The 23856-nt window shown below is 46.7% G+C and overlaps 2 protein-coding genes across 8 annotated transcripts in view; both read left to right on the top strand.

The window, feature by feature from the left end:
* Nucleotides 1-185, top strand: part of KIF4A (kinesin family member 4A) — a 168994-nt gene extending 168809 nt beyond the window's left edge. The window contains exon 31 of the mRNA XM_006770944.2: nt 1-185. This exon is cut by the window's left edge and continues 462 nt beyond it. The gene's annotated coding sequence lies outside the window, so the exon portion shown is untranslated.
* A 2683-nt stretch (nt 186-2868) lies between these two features.
* GDPD2 (glycerophosphodiester phosphodiesterase domain containing 2) lies at nt 2869-16793 on the top strand. Of its 7 annotated transcripts, XM_015568634.1 has the most exons (17): nt 3106-3212; nt 4494-4533; nt 4743-4856; nt 5130-5233; nt 5515-5608; nt 5777-5836; nt 6067-6165; nt 6331-6424; nt 6571-6716; nt 6828-6910; nt 7006-7156; nt 13275-13496; nt 13700-13848; nt 15436-15583; nt 15727-15809; nt 16055-16083; nt 16169-16307. In XM_015568634.1, the coding sequence occupies exons 3-17, from the start codon at nt 4752-4754 to the stop codon at nt 16219-16221; spliced, it is 1620 nt and encodes a 539-aa protein (XP_015424120.1). In that variant the 5' UTR covers nt 3106-3212; nt 4494-4533; nt 4743-4751; the 3' UTR covers nt 16222-16307. The 7 variants fall into 7 exon arrangements, with proteins under 7 accessions (XP_006771009.1, XP_015424120.1, XP_015424117.1 ...); XM_006770946.2 differs by lacking the exon at nt 4494-4533 and having other exon boundaries at nt 2869-3212; XM_015568631.1 differs by lacking the exon at nt 16055-16083 and having other exon boundaries at nt 16169-16793.
* Nucleotides 16794-23856: the final 7063 nt, after the last annotated feature.

The following is a 23856-nucleotide window of genomic DNA, read 5'->3' as shown; positions in this document are numbered from 1 at the left end:
GCTGACTCTTTGGGAACCAATCTCCAGTACAGTCAAGCTCTTTCTGATTTGCCAGCAGTTCAGGCTGCCTCCCAGGATTATCTTATCTCTAGGCTCTCTCAGCTTAATGACAGAGCCTAACCTGGGTGGGACGCCTGACACCCATCTTTCAACCCACCTCAGGAAGGGGCTCTTCATGGTCCTGAGGGAAATGAAATCTTTAAAAATGTTAATCTTTTTTAAAAGAAATAAAGAAATAAAGCTCAGTGCTTCTATTGTTTGGAAAGATCCTTCTGTGCTATATTTTCAACCCGTGTTCCTCCGCCCCTGGGAATGCCAGGCAAGTAGCCAGGCCCCACCGCCTTGTCATGGCCCCTGTCCCCTAAGGGCCGTGTGGACCAATTATGTCTTCACGTCACTCTGCTACCTCAGAAAATTGGAATAAAACTAGCAAGGCCAGTGGCCTGATCTCCACTGTACAGCCCGCCCAGCCTCTAGATTTATGAGAAAGGGACATATTTACCAGGCATCCCCATGCACCTGCCACAGTTTTATTTAAAGTCACAAAATTAGTGGGCAATGGAGCTAGAACTTGAACCCAGGCCTAATACCAAAGCTTCATGTGTTACTAGAGTGGCAGTGGTGGCAACCCCTAAAGCCCTGCAGCCTGACTTCTTGCTTGAGCATATGCCTTAGGCCACACTGCTACCTGCTTTCTCCTTTGAAAGGGGAGCAGAGGGCTGTGCTTACTCCTTACTGGGCATCAGAGTTCTCCATCTCTGCTTAAAACTGCAAAGGGCCAGCCCTAAAATGCCAAACACAGGTTGCTGACTGGCCTTAGAGCCTTCTGAAGAATTTTCAAGCCCTGGGCCTCTCATATCCATGCATTCTGAATCCCAGTCTCCCCTACCACCACCCTGCCCCCAGTAAAAGCTTCCAGAGCACCTCCCAGAACTCAGCACATGAAAGCCCAGACTCCTCTAAAATCCACCAGAGCCAAGCAAAGGAAACTAAAGGACGATGTGCTGGGAATGAAGCCTGCAGGAGGACTAGCTGCCCTCAGCCCTCTCTGGCCTTCTGCCAGCAGGCAGCCCTAATTCTCTGCATTTTAATGTCCAGGAAGCAAGAGAGCCTCTTCCATTGCCAACTAGAGCCCCTGGATACAATGGGAAAGCAGAGAGGGAGGAGGGCTGTCTCTTGGCATAAGAGAGCCACTCTTCTCACTCTCCCAAACCCAGTGTGTGTGGGGGGATGGGTAAGCAAGCTATCCCCAGAGAGGCATCCTTTCCCACCAACGCTGCATTAACCCACAGGCTTTGAGCCATCACATCTTAGAGCAGCGGTTCTCAACCTTTGGGTCGCGACCCCTTTGGGGGTCGAATGACCCTTTCACAGGGGTCACCTAAGACCATTGGAAAACACATATATAATTACATATTGTTTTTGTGATTAATCACTATGCTTTAATTATGTTCAATTTGTAACTATGAAAATACATCCTGCATATCAGATATTTACATTACGATTCATAACAGCAAAATTACAGTTATGAAATAGCAATGAAAATAATTTTATGGTTGGGGGTCACCACAACATGAGGAACTGTGTTAAAGGGTCGCGGCATTAGGAAGGTTGAGAACCACTGTCTTAGAGGGAAGGTCAGTCCCACCAGAGCCTTACATTTTAGCACTAAGCTGACTACAAGTGCTAGCCAGCCCTGTCTGCTGTGATGTAGTAACAGTATCTTTTGTACGTTGTGGACAAAAGAAAGGGCTACGTAATAAACCTGACAAGCTCAAGGGAGGCCTGCGTGGTGGCCTTACAGACTCAGATACCTAAAGTAACCACATAGGATGGTCTGAACATAAAAATTCCTAACTAAAACCAGTTTAGGGGGGGGGGAGTCACATTCTACGCCTGTATATCTTCTTTGACATAGTTCAATCTTTACCCTAAGTGAGCCTGTATATTGTCTTTTTGCATCTAAGATAACATACCCTTGGAATGTCAGAGTAATCTCATCCAGATCCCTCAGGGCACACCGGAGCAGGGACTATGAACCCTTCTTGTTGCCTACATACCATCTCTATGTGTTGTAAATGCTAACTATCCTGTACCCACCAATGTAAAAGATGTCTGAGTCTCTCCATTTCACTGTTTATCCAATTCAGAGATTTTCCTTCTTTTCTTTCTCCTGACCCCTTAATCTACCATCAATGGATTTCATGTAACCCTCCTTAAGTCTCCTCCTTTGATTCTAGTGTATAAACGAGGCTGTAAAACTGCCATTCTCAGAGCGTTTTCTCAATCCCTTGAGATTTTGCTTCCCAGAAATTGTCCGTTTGGCTCAAATAAACTTATAAAAATTATCTACAGGTTTGAACATTTCTTACATCGACAATGTGTTCATCTTTCACAATCCAGTGACCCTAACTCCCTATACTCCTCAAATGATTCTTAGAAGGAGACTTTAGATGCCTTGGAGATAAAGCAGCTGGAATGATGAGAGTCTCGGCCATCCTGAATGAGCATATACTGTCTGGGGTGATGGATGGGAAGGTTAGGAGCCACAAAGCCCATGGGGACCCCTGACCTAGAAGCAGGGTGATCTGCTGTCCAGATATTAGGAAGTAGCTTGCAATTCTCTCTTCTTGATGCACTTTGCAAAAGTGGAAGTAGACTCCCAAGTGGGAAAGAAGGCTGATGAACGAAGGCTGTCCTCCCATGAAGCTTGAGACCAAATGCTGGACTCCCTCACACACACCCCTTCCCAGGGGGGTGGCTGGGCCCCTTCTCTGGCAAGTTGCAAAGTTGTGTAGTCACCTCCCCCCAGCTTCCCTCCCGCCTGCCAGTGCCCTAAGCTCTCGCCTCCCAGAGGCAGGACAAAGCCCTGGCAGTGACTGAGGGGAGCAGGAGGAGGGACAGAGGAACCGGGAAGGCTGTACAAAAGAATTCCTCACCCCAAAGCCCCCTGACCGGCAGCAGCGAGTAAAGAAGATCTGCTCTCCCTCCCCCTCCCCCCCTCCCATCTTCCCACCCAGACGGCACAAGCCAGAGAGCAGCTGCAGGACTTCAGAGAGGACCCACACAGCCTCCTGTAGGTGGCAACAGTGCCACCTGTTTGACTGGTGGGGCAGAGCGGTGGACTGAAAGAGAGAGGAGGCAGACAACTAGAAGAGGATCTGGGAAGCGGTGCAGTGCAGAGCCGAGAGCAGAGCTGCCGCTGAGAAAAGGTGTGAGGGCTGGGAAGGCTGGGGGGCTACAGGCAGCGGGGTGGAGGCTGGCTCCAACCTGCAGGGATTGGACAGCACCCCTGCTCAGCTTCCTTGAGGGTTTTTCAAGCTGCTCAGACCTGACCCCATTCTCTAGACAGCTCTTGGAGGGAGGTGGGGCTCTGGCAGGCAGTGCCTGGGGTACTGGGGGCAGGATCTGAGAGGAGGCAGGAGGTGCCGATGGAGCCCAGGGCAGGCTACCACAACCCAGTCTCAGGGTGGGAAGAGGCAGAGCCTCCCTTTGGGATGACTTTTTCCTGGGAGGGAGCTCAGGAAGCAGAGAGGTTTCCTTCCCCCAGCCTCAGGCCCCCGCCCCTCCACAGCCTACCCTAACCTCCTTTCCCAAGGCAAGCATAGTGTAAGGAGGGCTGTTTCAGGAGTACCTACACCCTCCCTCCTTTCAGGGGCCCAGCCACTGTGCACCTCTCTAAGACTCCACGGCCTCAGGAGAGCTCAAATGACAGGGGGTTGTGTCCCACAGACCACACATACTTTGGGTGTATTTAGGAGCTCTTTACACACCCAAAGTCATCAACAAACCCATTTGTACTGCCAGCCACGAGTACACACGCACAGACAAGTGCTGACACAAATCGCACCCCTTCTTAGGAGAATCACCATCACACACCCAGCCTAGTTTGGGATCAATTAAGCCAACTCAGTCTCAGCCTGACCCAAAAGCACAAGGTACAGGGATCACCTGCCCCAGGACAACCACACCCCCCATACCTTTGGCCTGTATTTGTTGCACTTTCAACTAAGGGACCTCAGAGGGTGGGGCTCTGAAAAGAGGGAGGTGGAGACTGGGTTACTGATTGAGGTGGGGTGGGGGGATGACTGGGCAGGAAGTGATCGGACTGGGGCAAGAGGGCTTGGATTTTCTAGGTGTGCGGACAGGAAAAGAGCCCCTTAAGTCTGGGAGTGACCCAGACTGCCTGTTCCTCTGGCTTCCTCTTATTGGCTGTGCTCCCTGCCCCCTGGAGGGTGGAGACAGAATCTTTCAGTCAGGGCTTTGTGATGTGTGTAATCTGTATCCATAGTAACTGGCCCACTAGCTAGGCCTCCCTTTAGCCCCAGGTCAGAACTGGAACTTCAGCCTCATGTTACTCCTAATTCCTGGGCTGCCTGAAGTTTGGTTAAATCTGCCTCAACTTGTTAAATTGAGTTTGCCCCACCCCAGGCAGTTTCTCCTGTTAAATGGGCGTGCTATTAGGTAGGAGAGATTGCGAGTTCATCCTGCAGGCCAACAAGCTGGATTTCCTACGTGTCCCAGACTGACCAGGTATCCAGATTAAAGAGAAAGACCCTGGAGATTGTCGTCCTTTGCTCACCTCCTCATCCACTCTGGCACGCAGGACCTGCTCCATGACCTCCATTGCTGGGCAGCAGCCCAAGCCTTTGCTTCTCCATCAGGCTCCTCAGATACACTGGGAGGAAGGCTGGGATCTGCCTTCACCGGGGTCCCTGATGGCAGAGTATCTCTTCCCCCAGGCCCTCACCATGGCCAAGTCCCCCAACTGCTGCTCTGCCTGGGCCCGCAGCGTCCACTGCCTGTATAGCTGCCACTGGAGGAAGTGTCCCAAGGACAGGATGAAAACCAGCCAGGTGGAGTAGGGATGGGGGCACCTGAAATCCAAGGCAGAGGCCTCGTGAAGGGGAGGAGGCGGCTAAGGAGGCCACTGCGCTCAGAAGCAGCTGGGGGTGGAGGGAAGGGGCTTTCTCTCCCCAGGAAGAAAATCTCTCTCAAATATGGAAAGAGCTGCTGGCAGAGCAGAGCATCCCAACGCCTGGCAGGAAGTCCCTTTAAGCTGCCATCCGTTGGGGACTTTGAGCTGAAAGTGGGAATCGGCTGTGAGCTTCTCTCCTGCTCCTTTACAGTGTGAATATATGTGGTTTGGCCTGCTCTTCTTCACTGTCCTCCTCTCCTTGGGCTGGCTGTACATCGGGCTCATCCTTCTCAATGACCTGCACAACTTCAATGAGTGTGTCATGGACCCCCTGCCTCAGCAAACATGTCAACCTATTCCCCACCCTGGGCCCCTGGGTGCTCAGTCATCCCCAGCCATGCCCATCTCTCCTGCTGCCCAACATCCTTAGAAGACCCCTCCACAAAGGCTCCCCAGTCCTTGGAGTCCCTGGCCCTGTGAAAGCCTGCCCCTCACTACCTTGTAGTCCTCCTTCTTGGTCCACCCACCCCAACTCCCCTCAGGCCCCTGCTGACACCCCTTCCTGCACTCGGATACCTCCCTCTCCCCTCCCACAGATTCCTGTTCCGCCAGTGGGGACACTGGATGGACTGGTCCCTGGCATTTACGCTTTTTGTCTCTCTACTGGTCACATATGCGTCCCTGCTATTGGTGGGTATAGGGGGACACTGGTCTAGCCCCCACCTTGGCCCTTCCTTCTGGTTCAGCTCTACCCGTCCCACTGTGGGGAGGGGAAGAGGGAGGTGTCAGCCTGGGAAGCCCACCTCAGTGGCCCACCTCTTTTGGCACCTCATTACTTCCAACACCCTCTACCCCCAGCTCCTGGCTGTGCTCCTGTGGTTCTGTGGCCAGCCTCTACATCTGCACAGTGTCCACAAGGTAAAGTGGGAATGGGAGTGAGCAGGAAAGGGGGCCCCTGAGCCCAGCATTTGGTTGGCTATTTGTCAAAAACCTCACTATTCTAAACCCGGGCTCAAACTCAAGACCTGAAGCCCAGTAGATGTTTGTTAACTGAAAGAAGGAAAGTAAAGGAGTCAGGGGAGGAGAATGGTTCTGTTTTCATAGAATGAGGAGCAGCCCAAGTAGCCTATTCATCCCGGGTCCCCCAGGTGCTGCTGCTCCTCATTGTACTTCTTGTGCTCGCTGGACTCGTGGTCCTGGATGTCCAATGGCAGGAGGAGTGGCTTAGCCTACGTCTGTCACTGTGGGTGAGTGGCTGATCTCCAGTCCCTGGTTGGGAGACTGGGCCTGTGGCCAACCCCAGGACCTATCTTGCTCCCTGGTCCCCCAAAACTGCAAATAGGTCTGAATTCTAAAAGGTCCTCAGAGAAGAAAGGGAAGACAGAGTCCTCCTCACTAACTCTCTTCCATAGGCCACAGCCCCGTTCCTTCACATTGGAGCTGTTGCTTTCATCACCATCCTGGCCTGGCCTGTGGCTGATAACTTCTACAATATCCACAAAAGAGGTGCCAACTCCACTCCCACACACACCCTCGCTGGCCATCCATTCTTCAGCCTCCTGCTGCCTGATTCCCTGCACCTGTACTCTGCTTTCTGCCACCAGAGCTCGCCCCCTGCCCCTTCTCCACAGCTGGTCCCCCACTCCTCACAGGCCACAAGATTGTGCTACTGTTCGTGTATTTTACAATTGTCCTGGCCATCTACCTGGCCCCCCTATGCATCTCCTCAACCTGTATCATGGAACCCAGAGACTTATCCCCCAAGCCTAGGCTGGTTGGACACCGAGGGGCCCCCATGGTGAGTGTGGGCAGAATGCTGGCAAGGCGGGGAGGGTCTTCAGTGGCTAGGCCTGTAGGTTACCAGGCTCCTACCCTTCCCTGTGACCGCCTCACCAATTCCCTCTTCCAGCTGGCCCCCGAGAATACCCTGATGTCCCTGCGGAAGACAGCAGAATGTGGAGCTAATGTGTTTGAGACCGATGTGATGATCAGGTGAGGGAAAATGGGGGCTGACAGACACAGCAGGGGAACTCCGAAAATGAGAGCAGCCCCAGAGCTTGGTCCTCTGACATCCTTCATGCCTTCAGCTCCGATGGGATCCCTTTCCTCATGCATGATGAGCACCTGAGCAGAACCACAGATGTGGCCTCTGTGTTCCCAACTCGAATCACCGCCCACAGCAGCGACTTCTCCTGGGCTGAACTGAAGAGACTCAATGCTGGAGCCTGGTTCCTAGAGGTGAGGACAGCGTCCTGGAAGGGATAGCCACCTGTAGGGGCCCTCAGGGCAGAGTTCATTCATTGATAAGCGCATGCTGAGTGCTGTGCTGAGCAATAGGTATACAGTCTGCCCTCAGGTCATAACCTCCTAGTATAAATGAGAGCTTTGGCAATAGGCTATCAGAATATGAAACCTACAGCGATAACAGTATCGATAATTACTGAGTAGAGAGGTCACTGTTTGGCAGGGTGCGTGTGGGAGAGGGTCAAGCGTAGTTTCACAGAAGAGGACACCTGAGCAGTTTTTAAGATGGACAAGGCAGGAAATGGGAATTCTAGTCAGAGGCAAGAGCATGGGTAAAGCCCAGAAGTATGAAGAAGTGTTTTCAGGGAACAGAAAGTGGCTTGGTGGCACCAGGAGATAAGAGCAGTGGGAGGGGAGACTGGTGAGGGGAGCAAAGGCTTGGTCTTAGAAAGCTTCAAATGCCAGGCCCAGGTGTGTGGACTCAATCCTGCAGGTGATGGAATACATTGCAAAGGATACTTAGTTTTTTCAGCTCCTCTTTTCCTGATTATGAAAGTAGTACATGTTCCTTGTAAAAGAAGTAAAACATCAGCCCTGACCGGTTTGGCTCAGTGGATAGAACGTTGGCCTGCGGACTGAAAGGTCCCAGGTTCGATTCCAGTCAAGAGCATGTGCCTTGGGTGCGGGCACATCCCCAGTAGGAGGTGTGCAGGAGGTGGCTGATTGATGTTTCTCTCTCATCAATGTTTCTAACTCTCTATTCCTCTCCCTTCCTCTCTGTAAAAAATCAATAAAATATATTTTTTAAAAAAGTAAAACATCAGAGAAATAACTTAAAAATTAAAAACTCTCTCATAATCCAATCCCCCTGAGATAGTCACTGTTAACAGTTGGGTACATATTCTATATATACATATGTGTACATACAGATATATGCACACACACATATATATTTTTCATTTTGCACCAATAGGACCACTTCACATATTCTTTTGCACCTTTCTTTTTTTTACCCATTTAACTCTCTATATATTTACATATCAGAGTGTTAAGAACAAGGGATATCTGGTTTGAATCCTGGTTTCACCACTTCCTAGCCTTGTGAGCCTGAGCAACATTCCTCAGTCTCTCTGTGCTTCATTTTTCTCATCTGTGAAATGGGAATAATAAGCATACCTTGCAGGATTATTGGAAGGATTAAATAAATTAATACACATAAAATACTTCCTGGGAATGCAGGAAGTACTTTTTTATTTTGTATTCATTTATTTGCTCATGTAAATATGGGCATATCTGTTCTTATTTTACACAATGAGTAATATTATGACTATGCTCCAATTTCCTGCTGGTGACAAATTCACCCAATAATCACTTATCTGGAAAAGTCTTTTTTTTTTGGCACCATTATTTTTTTATTAGGACTTTATTTGAAAATGTGAAAGTATGTATTAAGAGAGCATGTGTATTATCACTTTTTTATTGAGCTTATTGGGTGACATTGGTTACTAAAATTATAGAGGTTTCAGGTGCACAATTCTATAATACATCATCTGTATATTGTATTGTGTGTTCATCATCCTAAGTCAAGTTTCCTTCCATCACCATTTATCCTCCCTATGCCGTCTTCTACCTTCCCCCACCCCCTTTTTCTCTGATAATCATCATATTGTTGTCTGTGTCTATGAGTTTTTGCTGTTGTTTTTTAAAAATATTTTTTATTGATTTTTGGAAAGAGAGGAAGGGAGGGAGAGAGATAGAAACATCAATGATGAGAGAGAATCATCATCAATCAGCTGCCTCCTATGCCCTGACTAGGAATCGAACTGATGACCTCTTGGTTCATGGGTCGACACTCAACCACTGAGCAACACTGGCCAGGAGTTTTATGGTTGTTTTTTGTTTGTTTGTTTGTTTTTTGCTTAATGCTTTCACCTTTTCCCCCCAGCCCTGCAACCTCCATCCACTCTGACAGCTGTCAGTCTGTTCTCTGAATCTGTCATCACTTTGTTGGTTTATTTTGTTCATTAGACTCCACATATAAGTGAAATCATATGGTACTTGTTTTTCTCTGACTGGCTTATTTCACTTAGCATAATGCTCTCTAGGTCCATCCATGTTGTTGCAAAAGTAAGATTTCTTTATTTTTATTTTTTTTACGGCTGAGCAGTTTTCCATTGTGTAAATGTACAACTGCTTTTTTGTCTACTCAGCTACTAATGGGCTCTTGGCTATTATAAATAATGCTGAAATGAACATAGGAGTGCATATATTCTTTAGAAGTAGTGTTTAGGGTTTCTTCAGGTATATTCCTGGAAGTGGAATTGCTGGGTCATAAGGCAATTCCATTTTTAATGTTTTGAGGAAACTCCATACTGCTTTCTACAGTAGCTGCACCAGTCTGCATTCCCACCAGCAGTGCACTAGGGTTCCCTTTCCTCCCCATCTCTGCAAGCACTTGTTTGTTGATTTATTGATGGTAGGAATTGTGAGGTGATATCTCATTGTGGTTTTAATTTGCATCTGACTGATGATTAGGGACCTTTTTTTTTTTTATGTCTATTGGCCATCTGTATGTCCTCTTTGGAGAAGTGTCTATTCAGGTCCTTTGCCCATTTTTAATTGTATTGTTTGTCTTCCTGGTCTTGAGTTGTGTAAGTTCTTTATATATTTTGGAAATTAGCCCCTTATCAGATGTATCATTGGCAAATATGTTCTCTCATTCGGTGGGCTGTTCATTCATTTTGTTAATGGTTTCCTTTGCTGTGGGAAACCTTTTTAGTTCGATGTAGTCCTATTTATTTATTTTTCTTTTGTTTCCTTTGTCAGAGGTGATATATTAGAAAAAATATTGCTAAGAGCAATGTCCAGGATTTTACTGCTATGTTTTCTTCTAGGAGTTTTATGTTTTCACATCTAACATTTCAATCTTTAATCCATTTTCAGTTTATTCTTATGTGTAGTGTAAAATGGTGGTCTAGTTTTGGGTTTTTTTTTTTTGCACATATATGTCCAATTTTCCCAACACATTTATTGAGTAGACTATCTTTATCTCATTGTATGTTTTTGTCTCCTTTGTCAAATAATAATTGACCATAAAAGCGTGGGTTTGTTTCTGGGCTCCCTATTCAGTTCCATTGATCTATATGCCTGTTTTTATGCCACCATCATGCTGTTTTGATTACTGTGACCGTGTAGTATAGTTTGATATCAGGTAGTGTGATACTTCCAACTTTTGTTTTTCTTTCTCAAGATTGCTGTGGCTATTCGGGGTCTTTTGTGGTTCCATATAAATTTTTGGAATATTTGTTCTAGTTCTGTGAAATAAGCCATTGGAATCTTTTTTAAAGTATATTTTTATTGATTTCAGAGATGAAGAGAGAGAGAGAGAGAGAACACATCAATGATGAGAAAGAATCATTGATCGGCTGTCTCCTGCACACCCCACACTGGGGATCAAACCCACAATCTGGGCATGTGCCCTGACCAGGAATTGAACCATGACCTCCTGGGTCATAGGTCAACACTCAACCACTGAGCTATGTCGGCCAGGCGCATTGGAACCTTGATAGGAATGGTATTGATTCTATAGATTGCTTTGGGTAGTATGGACATTTTAATGATGTTAATTCTTCCTATCCATGAGCATGAAATATGCTTCCACTTGTTTGTATCTTCTTCAGTTCTTTCTTCAGTGTGTTATAATTTTCCAAGTACAGGTTTTTTATATCCTTGGTTAAATCTATTCCTAGGTATTTTATTTTGGATGCAATTGTAAATGGGTTTTTTTTTTTTTTAGTTTCCCTTTTGTTGTTGTTGTTAATCCACACCTGAAGATAATTTTTCCATTGCTTCTTTTAGAGAGTAGAAGGGAGGGAAGGAGGGAGAGGGAGAAAAGAGAGAAACATTGATGTGAGAGAGACACATTGATTGGTTGCTTCCTGCACACACCTGACCAGGACCAGGGATTAAACCTGCAACCTAGGTATGTGCCCTTGACTGGGAATTGAACCAGAGATCCTTCAGTGTGCAGGCTGATGCTCTAACCACTAAGCAAACCGGCCATGGCAAGTTTCCCCTTCTGATAGTTCATTGTTAGTGTATAAAAATGTAACCAATCTCTGAATATTTATTTTGTACCCTATTTTACTGAATTCATTTATCAGTTCTAGGAGATTTTTAGTGGAATATTTAGAGTTTTCTATATACAGTATCATGTCATCTGTAAAAAATGAGTTTTACGGCCTCCTTTCCAATTTGGATGCCTTTTATTTCTTCTTCTTGTTTGATCTCTGTGGCTAGGATTTCCAGTACTATGTTGAACAGGAGTGGTGAAAGTGGACATCCCTGTCTTGATCCTGTTCTTAGGGCAAATGGTTTTAGTTTTTCCCCATTAAGTATGATGTTGGCAGTAGGTTGTCATTTATTATGTTGAGGTATGTTACCTCTATTTCCACTTTGAGAAAAGTTTTTATCTCAAATGGGTGCTGGGTTTTATCAAATGCTTTTTCTGAGTCTATTGATATGATAATGTGCTTTTTATCCTTTATTTTGTTTATGTGGCATTTCATGTTCATTGATTTGTGAATATGGTACCAAACTTGCATCCCTGGGATAAATCCCACTTGATCATGGTGTATGATCTTTTTAATGTATTGCTGGATCCGGTTGCTAATATTTTGTTGAGGATTTCAGCATCTATGTTTATCAGGGATATTGGCCTATAATTTTCTTTCTTTGTAGTGTCTTTATCTGGTTTGGGGGATAATGCTGGTTTCATAAAATGAGCTTGGCTCCACCATTATTTTTTATTCCTTTTTTTAAATCCTCATATTAAAAAATTTCTATATGTGACACGGCACCAGAGTTAAGTTAAGGTTTTTCAAAATGCTGACACACCGAGCTCAAAAGGTTCACCATCACTGCCTTAGGATGTCTTTTAAAAATTGATTTTAGAGAGAGAGGAAGGGAGAGAGAAAAAGAGAAACATTGATGTGATGTAAGAGAGAAACATAAATAGACTGCTTCCCATATGTGCCCTGACTGGGGATCAAACCTATAACCTAGGTATGTGTTCTGACCAGGAATCAAACTGCAACCATTTTGGTACACCACAATTTTTTGGTACACTAGATGATGCTCCAGCCAACCAAGCCACCCGGCCATGGCTGACATTATTTTTGAAGGATATTTTCACTGGATATAAAATTCATCAACGAGATTTTTTTCCCCATAACTTTAAAGATTTCATACTTGACATCTTTATTATATTCAAGAAATCAACCATAATTTTTACCTTTTTTGCCATATTCTTTTTGCTTTTGTGGAAAAGTAGATAAAAGTAGATATATGACATTCCAGAGTGCTTCTTGTCTACCTAATCTTGCAACATTCAAAGAGGAATTTTTCACCTGCCTCCTAGACAAGGTCTGTTGCATAAAGTACTTCTAACACTACCTGGCACATAGTAAATACTTAATAAGTGCTAAGTAACTTGCTTTTACCAGATCAGTGATTAGGAGGTAATTTGTTGATTACAAAGGGAGGAGAAGAGTGACCCAGGTTTGGAATAGCCTCTAGGAGAAATGGGAGAGAGAGAGTATATCAAGGACAAGAAAACAGATGGCTAAGTGGTACCAAAGAGAAATACAGGACTGCAGTGCCAAAAGTCCACATAGTGTGCTCTGCCTCCTGGGGCAATTGTAGAATTGAATCAAAATTTGGGACCTGTAGAACAGGTAGGTTAAGAAAGCTGTTGATGGTGCTATGGAAGAGTTCAAATTGTGGAGGGACCATGGGAAGGGGATGTAGATACAGCCAGAAAGCTGCTGATATTGGGGTAAAACCAAGGGGTCACAATCCCAGAGATCTTCATGAAACCAAAGAGAAATTGTAGTGGGAGAGAGGAAATTAGGAAACTGGGAAGATAGGAGGGTGGGTTAACAGATTAAGGCATTAGAAGGTCTGGAAAAGGCCATAGTTTGAGAAAAGAAAGACCCTGAAAACGGTGTGGGCAGAAGCTGGACCCCAAGTCAGGGAATGAGTGAGATGATGAGGATGCGGGAATGACCCAGAGGCTTCTTCTGGTCTTGAAATAATTTTTCTCTTCTTATAGAGGCCACCCTTCTGGGAGGCCACACAGCTATCAGGCCTTGATCGGAAAGAGGCTGAGAATCAGACAGTACCAACATTGGAAGAGTTATTGAAGGAAGCTGCAGTCCTCAACCTTTCCATTATGTTTGATTTGCGCCGCCCACCACGAAACCACACATACTATGACACTTATGTGAACCTGACATTGGAGACTGTGCTGAATTCAAGGGTTCCTCAAGCCATGGTGATATTGCCAGGATCCCAAGTGCCCCTCACCACCCCCCACACTGCCTTCCCTAGGCCATGGTGACAATCTTGAGCTGTCCCTGCCCCAGGGCCCCACCTAGCTCATTTACCCCACTCTGTGGTCAAACCTCTCTGCTCTACCCCTGCCCCTGGGATCCCCAGGCCTTCCCCAGCTTCACACCCATCCTCCTTGAACCACAGGTCCTTTGGCTCCCAGATGAAGATAGGGCTAATGTCCAAAAACGGGCACCCAGAATGCACCAGATATATGGACAGTTGGGAGTCAACAGAACTGAGAGGCCCCTGTTTCTCAACCTCCCCTATCAAGACCTACCACAGTTGGATATAAAGTAAGTGCCAGAGGAAAGGAGCTGAGGGGATCACATGCAGCTTAAAGGTGGGGAAGAGCCAATGTGAGGAGGGCAAAGACCACTCATTCATTCACTCATACAACAAATATTTATCAAATGCTTACTATATGTCAGGCACTATTTATTGCAGTCTTTGGGCATACAACTGAAAGAGAAAAACAATAACCATTGAACAAAATATATGCATATTGGACACTGATAAATGATATGAAGGTGATAAAATGGGGAGATGCAATAGAGCAATTGGAGTTGGGAAGGAGGGGTTAGTGAGGGGCCACATTAGGAAGAATGGTTAAAGAAGTGGTGCCTAGGCTGAGACCTGATGCATCACAGGAGTGAACAATGAGGAGAGCTGCAGAAGAGCAGGAACAGCAGCCTAACGAGCAAGGTGGAGGTGAGGCTGGCGAGGTGGGCAGGGAACAAATTGGATCAGACCTTGTAGGCCAAGAGAAGGGTTTTAGCTTTCATTCTACACCAAAGAGATAAGTGCTAGAGAGGATGGATGCAAAGGAGAGAGGTGATAGAGTCACCAATGTGAGCTAGGCCCCTGAAGCTGACCCATCCAGTAAACATGATCAACCTCAAAACATTCAGCCGCCAAGATCTTTTCTAATGTTCTTCTGGTTAGATAGAACAAAAAATGTGTGCTGAATGATAGATAGACCAGTTATAATAAAAATTTAAAAGACCTTTCCTCAAGTTGTCACCATGGAGGGAGACAACATTGGGGTGGCCCTCACCTTAGTCTTGTCCTGGTCAGCATTGACTGCCGATCACATTTCCAAAACATGTGACTTGGTAATGAATACATCAATGATGAAATCAAGGCCCTGAAAGGTCTAAGCACTCTGAGATGATAGGCCAAAGGTACCAAGATGAAACGCAACAGGGATAGATGTAAAAACCCATATTTGGGGCCCAAAAGAAGCTCAGTTGCTCAAAGACAAGAGAGGAGACACTGGCATCAGCAGAAATGTGTGCAAAAGACCAGGGCTTAGATTGAACACTGTGCATAATGAGTCATCGGTGCACGTCATATTGCTGAAACTAACCTGACCGTGGGCTGCCTTCATACAGGCATAGTGCCGAGAAGGCAAGAAGAGTTTTGTTCTACTCAAAGCTTGTGCAAGCCACCTGGATATCATTTGCAGATGCATACTTTGAAAGGAACATTGATAAACTGGAGTAAGGTCAGGTTAAATGGGTTTGTATAGTGAAGGAGATAAGCCAGACTCCAAGCCCCAGCTAGAAGGACAGTGACTATTGAGCCTACAAAAGAGAAGACTCAGGGGGGACATGGTCAATGTTCCTCAGACCATTGAAGGGCTGTCATGGGACAAAGAGGAGAGGCACATTTGTGTGACCCCAGACAGCAAAATTAGGAATTTACCAAAAGGCAGAGTTCAGCTATGCAAAGAAAATCACTTTTGGTCAGGGGCTGCCAAGCACAGGTTGAACTGATAGCTCTTTTGCAGTGACACTGTAGATTCAAGCCAGACAGGAGCTGCCTCCATGCCTTGTGCCCCATGGTTCTGGATGTCACCTGTGTCTTTTTTGCCTCCATAGGGCACTGCATGAGGATAATGTCTCGGTGAACCTATTTGTTGTGAACAAGCCCTGGCTTTTCTCCATACTCTGGTGTGCAGGGGTGGATTCGGTCACCACCAATGACTGCCAGCTGCTACAGCAGATGCGTTACCCCGTCTGGCTTATGGTGAGGGCTCTACTACTGTCAACCACCTCCTATTTCATCTTTCCTGATTCTCCTTAACCCTGCCCCTCTCTTCCTTCCTCCCCCATATACTACCTTTGGGGCTCTGGCCACCAACAGGGGCCCTTTTTTTTTTACTCCCATAGCCCCCTAAAACCTACCTAATGATATGGCTCCTCACTGATTGTGTCTCCACCCTGCTGATTTTGTGGCTGTTCCTCCTCCGTGGGTGAGTGTTTTGTGCCTTAGCTTTCTGGATCTTTATTCTCCCCAGGGTCCTGGTGATGGGACTGATTCAGACTCATACTGCCTGGAGTTTGGGGTTGGGTCTGTTTGGTTCCTTTGAGATTCTTAGACCCTTCCTTGGACACCAAATTGGTTTGAACCTGGGAAATGCAGTTTGGGGGAACCCAGGTTCAAAAGGTCATGCTTGAAGGTGGCTGAACTCACCATGGGAAGCTTTTTTCCCTGTAGGAGATGTGCCAAGAAGAGAGAGATGACTGGTAAGAACTTTCTCGCATTACCTCATTTCTCTTTCCACTAGCATTCCCATTACTCATTCTTGCCATGTCCTCCTCACCTCTCCAGGCTTAGAAACAGCTGTGCTGCTGACCAGGATCAACAATTTCATAATGGAGTGAATGCCCTGCCCGAGGCCCCCACCAGCCAGAGTCTGAGGCCTGTCTACATCTGTCAACAGCAAGGAAGGGAGCATGGCTACAGTAGAATGGTGGAGTGAACTTTGAATTATGAGGGAAATGGTGGATATGCCCCAAGCTTCTATGGAATCTTCTCCCCTTTGGGTTTTGACCTGAGGTGGTGGTGGAAGACAGTAAATCATGAGAAATGTCTCCCAAAATAAAACGTTCTAGAACAGGGGAGATTGCCAAGAAAATGTTTCAGACTTGTGTGCACATGTTCTTGTGTAGAAAGCACAGGGTGTGTCAGGGATGGAACAGCTTGGAACAGTGACTGAAGGAGAGATGAAAACGGCCTTCCTGGAGAACCCACCCCACTCCATTCACTGTGTCGCCCCAACCACTGCAATTTAGCTGCTTTCCTGCATAGAGGCTGGGAGCTAAAGAGCCCATCTAGCCACGTAGTTCTATGCCTACAGGTGGCTTTTTACTGCGTACAGCCTTTTTCTTCAAGACACGTTGGTTCGTGTTTCTTGTCTATTAATCCTTTTCTGAATGAATTTAATTTCCATTTGTCCACAGTCTCATCTTTTCAGCACTGGTGCTAGGGGGAGGATGCACCCTCCATCTACGGTTGTATGTGATGTGACAATGAAGGGTCATCATGAGGAGATGTATGGGTTGGAGGGGGGAGGAGGACCACTTGAGGCAATGAAGCACTGCAAGAAGGGAATGAAGGAGCCACTGTCAAGGGAGGGGGTCAGGCGGCCCAAGGAGCATAGTATAGAGTTGCTTTGTAGCTCCACCTTGTGGTCACCTTCCCCAAGAGGAGGGCTGCGCATTGGTCATGTTTGCTGAATGACACCCGTTTCCCCTGCCAGCTGGGGACCTGTGTCCTTGACTCCGGACCCTGAGGGGCAAAGTCCTATTTCCACACGTTTTCGCTTATCTGGGCTGCACGCAGGGTCTGGGTCCCCGGCCTGCCTTTCCCTCGAAGAGCAAGTTTCCAGTGTGTTTTCTGCTCGTGAGTTCTCAGGTGACTAGCGCGGAGCTGGCCTAGGATAAGTCGTCTGATAGAAGGGGGTGGGACTAAGGCAAAAAGGTCAACAGGAGGGGGCTCTATGGCTGACTCTTTGGTCCCCCACTGCACCAACATTCGCCCCAATTTACATCTCCACACGAAGCCAAATCGAATTGAGGCTTTGGCAAGGGAGGTTCGGTTCTCCATTTCTCCCCTCTCCCCAGACTGGAACCTGGGAGCGCACTAGAACCTCGAGACAAGCCCCTACTCCAGCGGTTCTCAACCTGTGGGGCGCGACCCCTTTGGCGGTGGAATGACCCTTTCACAGGGGTCGCCTAAGACCATTGGAAAACATATATATAATGACATATTGTTTTGTGACTAATCACTATGCTTTAATTATGTTCAATTTCTAACAATGACATTGGGGGTCACCACAACATGAGGAACTGTATTAAAGGGTCGGGGCATTAGGAAGGTTGAGAACCACCTACTCGGTGGCAAGCAAGCCCCTGGAACTACATTTCCCAGAATGCCCAGCCACTTCCGGCCTCTAGATTTAGATTAGGGTGAGTTTGGATTTGTGTTCCCACCCCCATTACTCCAGGACGTGGTCCTTTCCCCTCGTCCCTGCCCCTCCCTGCACACACATGCACTCACACAGGCAGCAGTCCGCGCCAACATACCTGGCCTGCAGCTGGCGCGGTGGGCGGGGCACGGCGTGCTGCGCGTTGGCAGCCAGAGGCGCCCCGGGAGCGCGCGCCACGGCTGTTGCAGGCCTGGTCCTTTCCGGGTCCACGCCTCCTGCTACCCAGCAGATCTTCACACAGTACCTTTCTGGGCTGCATATCCTTCCTTACTTTTGCCCGTTCCCGATCCCGCCCCTGAATCAGGCCGACTGCCCGCCTCAGCTCTGGGTCGCCACGCCTGTCAGGTACTGCAGGCTCTCATCTCTCAGCATGTACCTTCGCTCCCCATCCCTACTTTTCTTTCCCAGCCTCACAGCCCGGCAGCTTCTTCCTCCCCTCCCCTTCCTACCTAGCCCTGACAACCTCCAGGGTCTCCAGTCCCCTCCTGCTAAACCACCAGCTCCCAGACTCTCAGCTTCCAGACCCCCAACAGAATGCAGAACCCAGCCCCAGCCCCTAACCTCTTGCCCCTAGCCCCAAGCCTTGGGTACTCAGCTCTGACAGCACACTTAAGCTCTGTGAGGCCCCGAGCTGGAGACTAAAACTGACAAAACCTTGAGGGCGGAGGGCCAGGGGGAGCTGCTCATTGGAGTTCGGGTACAGTTGCTCTCCGTTATTTTTAACTGCTGACTCACAGCTTCTGGCATCCGGGTTTGGGGCAACCAGAATGGGTTAGGGGGGCTATTAATAGAGCTGAGGCACAGTCCCGACCCAGTTCAGTATGGAAGCATATAGAGCAAGGAGCCTCCCCTTGTCATCATGCCCTGTGGAGGTGTGGTTGATTGGGGCAGTAGCTGGACCCTCTCTGGCTGCCAGTATCTTAGCATGGTGTCTATACCTTGCAACTCTTGAGTAAAAGCCCACCATGAGACTCCTGGGCACAGCTCTCCACTAAATTTGCAGTGCTTTGGGGCTCCACCACAATGACGCCCCTGTTTTACCAACTGAGAGTGAAGAAACGAGTCCCAAGTGGAGAGGTTTTTGTGGCCCCAGCCTTGGACTGCCTAGACCAGTGATGGCGGACCTTTTGAGCTGGGCGTGTCAGCATTTTGAAAAACCCTAACTTAACTCTGGTGCCGTGTCACATATAGAATTTTTTTGATATTTGCAACCATAGTAAAACAAAGACTTACATTTTTGATATTTATTTTATATATTTAAGTGCCATTTAACAAAGAAAAATCAACCAAAAAAATGAGTTCATGTGTCACCTCTGACACGCGTGTCATAGGTTTGCCATCACTGGCCTAGACCTACACCTGGGCCAAAATGCTAGGTTACTAGGAGAAAAAGCTCTGGTCCTCAAAAGCTCTCATGAGGACAGGATGTGCCGCATGGTGGTAGCAGAGAGGGAGGGCACATAGCCAGGAATTTGCTAGCCCCAAACCAGACACAGCACTGGGAAGCTGCCTAATTCTTTGTTTACCACCCTTCCATTCTTTTTATTTTTCCCCTCTTATTGGGCTCTGTACCAACTCACAGGGGTCAACAGACCTCAGAATCTCTCTCTACTCCATAGAGGAAACTAGTTCAGGAAAGCTCATGAGAAACTTGTCTCCACCAAGGTAAGAATGATCCTTTGTATACTGCCATTCCTATGAGGCCTTTTAATTTTAATGAGCTAAAGTAGGAGCTCCCTAATTTATACATAGGGAATGATGGGGAAATCTTGATATCTTCCTGGACTAATCACCCAAATTATTCACACCCATGCCCAATTTGCTAGAATTCCCATTGACCAAGGATGTGCACTCACAGCAGTGCCCCCTACTTGCAAACCAGAAACTTCTGCATTCAGCGACCCCAGACTCTGGTTCCCAGGGTGATTGTTTCTCCACATACAAAGACTGAGGTCGCCCAATGAAGCTCTACTTTTAAGAATGAGCCCAGATTATCAAACAGCAGCGGGTTGTGCTGCCCCAACTCCATCAATTTACTGAGGGTGACAGAGAGGTGAATGGGTTGAGAAATGGTCTCTCCTGAAATCCCTTCCCCAATCATCCATTGCCTTAGCCTGAGCAGCCTACCAATCATAGTGTCTGCCAGTGCTCTGCTCAGGGCTTCTTTGGACCAGTAGGGAACTCCTATCTTCCTGGTGCCTCAGGCTCTCTAGCAGTTGAGAGGGAGTTCCAATATCAAAGCATTTCAGGGTTGCCAACCCAGTCCAGTCTGAGTCTCAGAGAGCCTGTGGAGTGGGGAGAAGCTCACTATGAATCTCAAAAAGATGATTAACGAGATAAAAAGAGAGAGGAAAGGGTAGGAAGAGGAAGAACAGGTATGAGAGAGAGAGAGAGAGAGAGAAAGAGAGAGAGAGAGAGAGAGAGCGAACCAGTCAATGGAGATGGGGTTTGGGAAGGATAGTTTGACCCTCTCCACTCACTCCAGGCTTAGCAATGTTTATTGCTCAATCAGAGCAATTCAGAGGGCCCAGGCTATATGTAGTCTCCCCGGCCCCGGCCACTTTGTCTATATTGACAAACTGTTGAGCATATAAAATACTTTAATCTCCTGGGTTATCAGTCTAGCATGAAGAAAGATATTCACTCGTTTGTTCATTTAACAATAATAATTAACTCTAACCCACTGTATACCAGGTATTGTGTTGAGTGTTTTATATTTAGTCCTTACAAAAACCCTATGATTATTTCCATTTCATAGATAAAGAAACTGAAGTGCAGAGAAGTAAAATAACATCCAAGGTCACCCTAGCAGGTCTGGCTCAGGGGATAGAGTGTTGGCCTGGTGACCAAAGGGTCCCGAGTTCGATTCTGGTCAAGGGCATGTACCTTGGTTGCAGGCTCCTCCCTGGCTGTGGTCCTGGTCAGTCCTCATGCAGGAGGCAACCAATTGATGTGTTTCTCTCACATCGATGTTTCTCTCTATCTTTCCCTCTCTCTTCCACTCTCCCTAAAAAAATCAATGGAAAAATATCCTTGGATGAGGATTAATGAAAAATAAAAATAAAATAACATCTAAGTTCACACAACTAGTGACTAGGTTGGGTCTGACAGCTACCACTGTGTGCCAGGGTCTAAGAATGTAGAAAACAAGGCACTTCTCTCTTCAGGATCAAATAACAAATGTCATCTCCTTTGTAAAATGTTTCTTACATCCTCTCCTCACAGGTAGAGTTGATAACTTGCTTTTCTATACACTCCTCTGAGGTAGCACTTTTCACAGGTATTATAAAAATTGGCTTCCATATTTCTATTTCTCTAACGTTGAGCACCTCAGCAGCAGGACCTGTTTACTATTCATCTTCACTTGGAAGTCTAATAGGCATCTCAAAATCAGCATATCAAAATCTGAACACCTGATCTTTTCCCCCAAAATGACCCCTCATAAGCTGTCATCCTCTCAGTTGATGGCAATTTCATCTTCCAAGTTGCTCTGACCAAAAACCTTGGAGCCACACCTCATGTCCAATTCGTCAGCAAATCCTATTGACTCTCCCTTCAAAATACATCTGAAATCCAACCACTTCTCATCACCTCCAGTGCTGCCATAATGATCCAAATCACCATCACCTGTCATCTAGATCACTGCAGTAGTCTCCTGACTGGCCTTACTGTTTCCACCCTTGTCCACTGTGACCTATTATCCATACAGGAGCCAGAGATATCTTGGTAAACCCAAGTCACGTAATGTTAGTTCTCTGCACAAAACCCTTCAAAGGTTCACCATCCCCTTAAGAGTATAGCCTAAATCCTTACAATGGCCTACAAGATCTTGCCCCTACTAAATCTCTGATCTCAGCTCTTAGTACTCTCCTCCCTCACTCTGTTCCAGCTACTTGGACCTCCTTGCTGTTCCTTGAACAAGCCAGGTGCACTGCTTACCCAGGACCTTGGCATTGACTGTTCCCTGGCTAGGTTTACTTTTCTGCATGGCTCACTTCCTCGCCTCTCTCAAGTCTTTGCTCAAATGCCACCTTCTCAGTGAGGCCGACTTTGATAAACTTATTTAAGATTGCCTCTATTCTAATTTCCAGTGTACAGTACATACAGGGCACAGAGGAATGAGATAAATGACACCATGTGGGGAGGCGGGGGGCAGACAAATCAAGAATATAGGATATTCTACAAAACAGCCAATTTGTAAACTTCAGAAAACTAATTAAAAGAAAAAAGATGAGACTTCTAGTTCTTGTCCCAGCTGGAGTAGACACACTTCTCCCTATCCCTCCTGCTAAAACCCTGGACATTATGCATGAAACAGACATAAGATTCTGAAAGAAGAAAGGGGCAGAGTGAGTAGGAACTCCAGTGATCTGAACTCATGGTGGTGAGTTCCCTGGGTTGCCTCATATATCCCAGAATGGGTACCAGAGAAGTCAGCAGCCTGGAAATGCCAGTGATCACAAACCAAGAAAGGTCTCAATAAAAGCCTGCTCTTTCTAACTGAAAGACTAGGAAATGGGCAGCATAGCCAGACAGAAAACTCTTAGACAATAACCATTCTACTACAACTGAACATCATAGAAAAAACTCAGCCCCACCTATACCAGAAAAGGCTAAGTAGAAACCCAGACTTCCACTCTCATCAGACTCTCCCATACACTCTCTGGGGTGGTGCCAGAGAAGGCTGAATAGGGAACCTGGGCTTCTATCCCCACAAAGTACAAGGCTTCTCCTCCCCACCAGGTGGTGGCAGAGTGCCAGAGGAGGGCTAGGGGAGCACCAGGACTTCTGTCCCTGCCATATTCCTCCTCTCCTCCCCACCCCACTTCTCTACCACCCTCACACCTACCATGGTCAGTGGAAGCCCCCTGGAGATCATGAAAAAGGCACTTCAACCACTTCCAGACAGAGAGGTGTCACTAGAGAGCTGGAACTTCCACCCCTGCCCAACAGTAAGGAGGAGCCCCCATTTTGGAGTATCAACTAATACCACGGGGGGTGAGGGGGCACTTGTACTTCTACCCCTACCTGGCAACAGTGTCAGAAGAAGCCTATCAAAAAACAAACATTTAAATAAGTTTCGGAGTCTCATAACATAATACCCAAAAATATCTGGGGAAAAAATCACTTATCATACCAGGGACCAGGAGATTCTCAACTTGAATGAGAAATAATCAACAGATGGCAACAGCAAGATAACAGAGAACTTTAAATGATCTGAAAAGGATCCTAAATTGGCCAACATAAACCAAAATATACTTTAGTAAGCAGTTACAAACAAGGTTAAAACAAATGAAAAATAAATAGAAAGTCTGAGCAAAGAAACAGGAGATACAATGAAAAATCAAATAGAAACTTTAGAACAGAAGGATACAATATCCAAACTAAAAATTTCAGTGGATGGGCTCATCAGCAGGATGGAAAGGGACAGAGGAAAGAATCAGTGAACCTGAAAATAGAACATTAGAAATTATCAAATCTGAAAAACAGGAAAATAGATGGAGAAGAAGTGACACTCGAGGAGAGGGAGAAGGAGAAGGAGAGGGAGAGCGAGAGGGAGAGGGAGAGGGAGAAGGAGAACCTTAGAGAAATGTAGGACTATAACAAAAGACCTAACATTTGTGTCATCAGAGTGCCAGGAAAAGAGAGAGCAGGTGGGGCTGAAAAAGTTCTCAAATAATGTCTGAAGATTTCCCAAATTTGGCAAAAGACATAAACCTACTGATTTAAGAACCTGGACAAATCCCAAACTGGATAAACTCAAAGAAATCCATGTCAAGACACATTACAATCAAACATCTATAATAATAAAAGCATAATATGCAAATTGACTGAACAGCCAAACAGCAGAACAACCTTCTGGATGACCACGCTATGACACCCACTGGCACCAGGCCAGCCAAGGCAGGTGAGATGCAATTGGTCGGCGGCGGGGGGGCGGCACTATTGCCCCATGATTGCCCCACAGAGGGAGGCCCAGGCCATTGGCCAGCAGGGTGATCAACTGGGGGGCTCCATGATCACCCCA

This window comes from Myotis davidii, unplaced genomic scaffold (assembly GCF_000327345.1).
Source record: "Myotis davidii unplaced genomic scaffold, ASM32734v1 scaffold1285, whole genome shotgun sequence".
NCBI classification, from domain to species: Eukaryota; Metazoa; Chordata; class Mammalia; order Chiroptera; family Vespertilionidae; genus Myotis; species Myotis davidii.
This window is presented reverse-complemented; position numbering and strand designations above follow the sequence as displayed.

Excerpts from the sequence above, each read along its gene's own strand:
- GDPD2 (XM_015568630.1), top strand. The coding sequence starts at position 4,868 with ATGGGGGCACCTGAAATCCAAGGCAGAGGCCTCGTGAAGGGGAGGAGG. Across the intron at positions 6,717-6,827 it reads GACACCGAGGGGCCCCCATG|CTGGCCCCCGAGAATACCCT; the intron begins GTGAGTGTGGGC and ends TCCCTCTTCCAG. Across the intron at positions 15,810-16,168 it reads TGGCTGTTCCTCCTCCGTGG|GCTTAGAAACAGCTGTGCTG; the intron begins GTGAGTGTTTTG and ends TCACCTCTCCAG.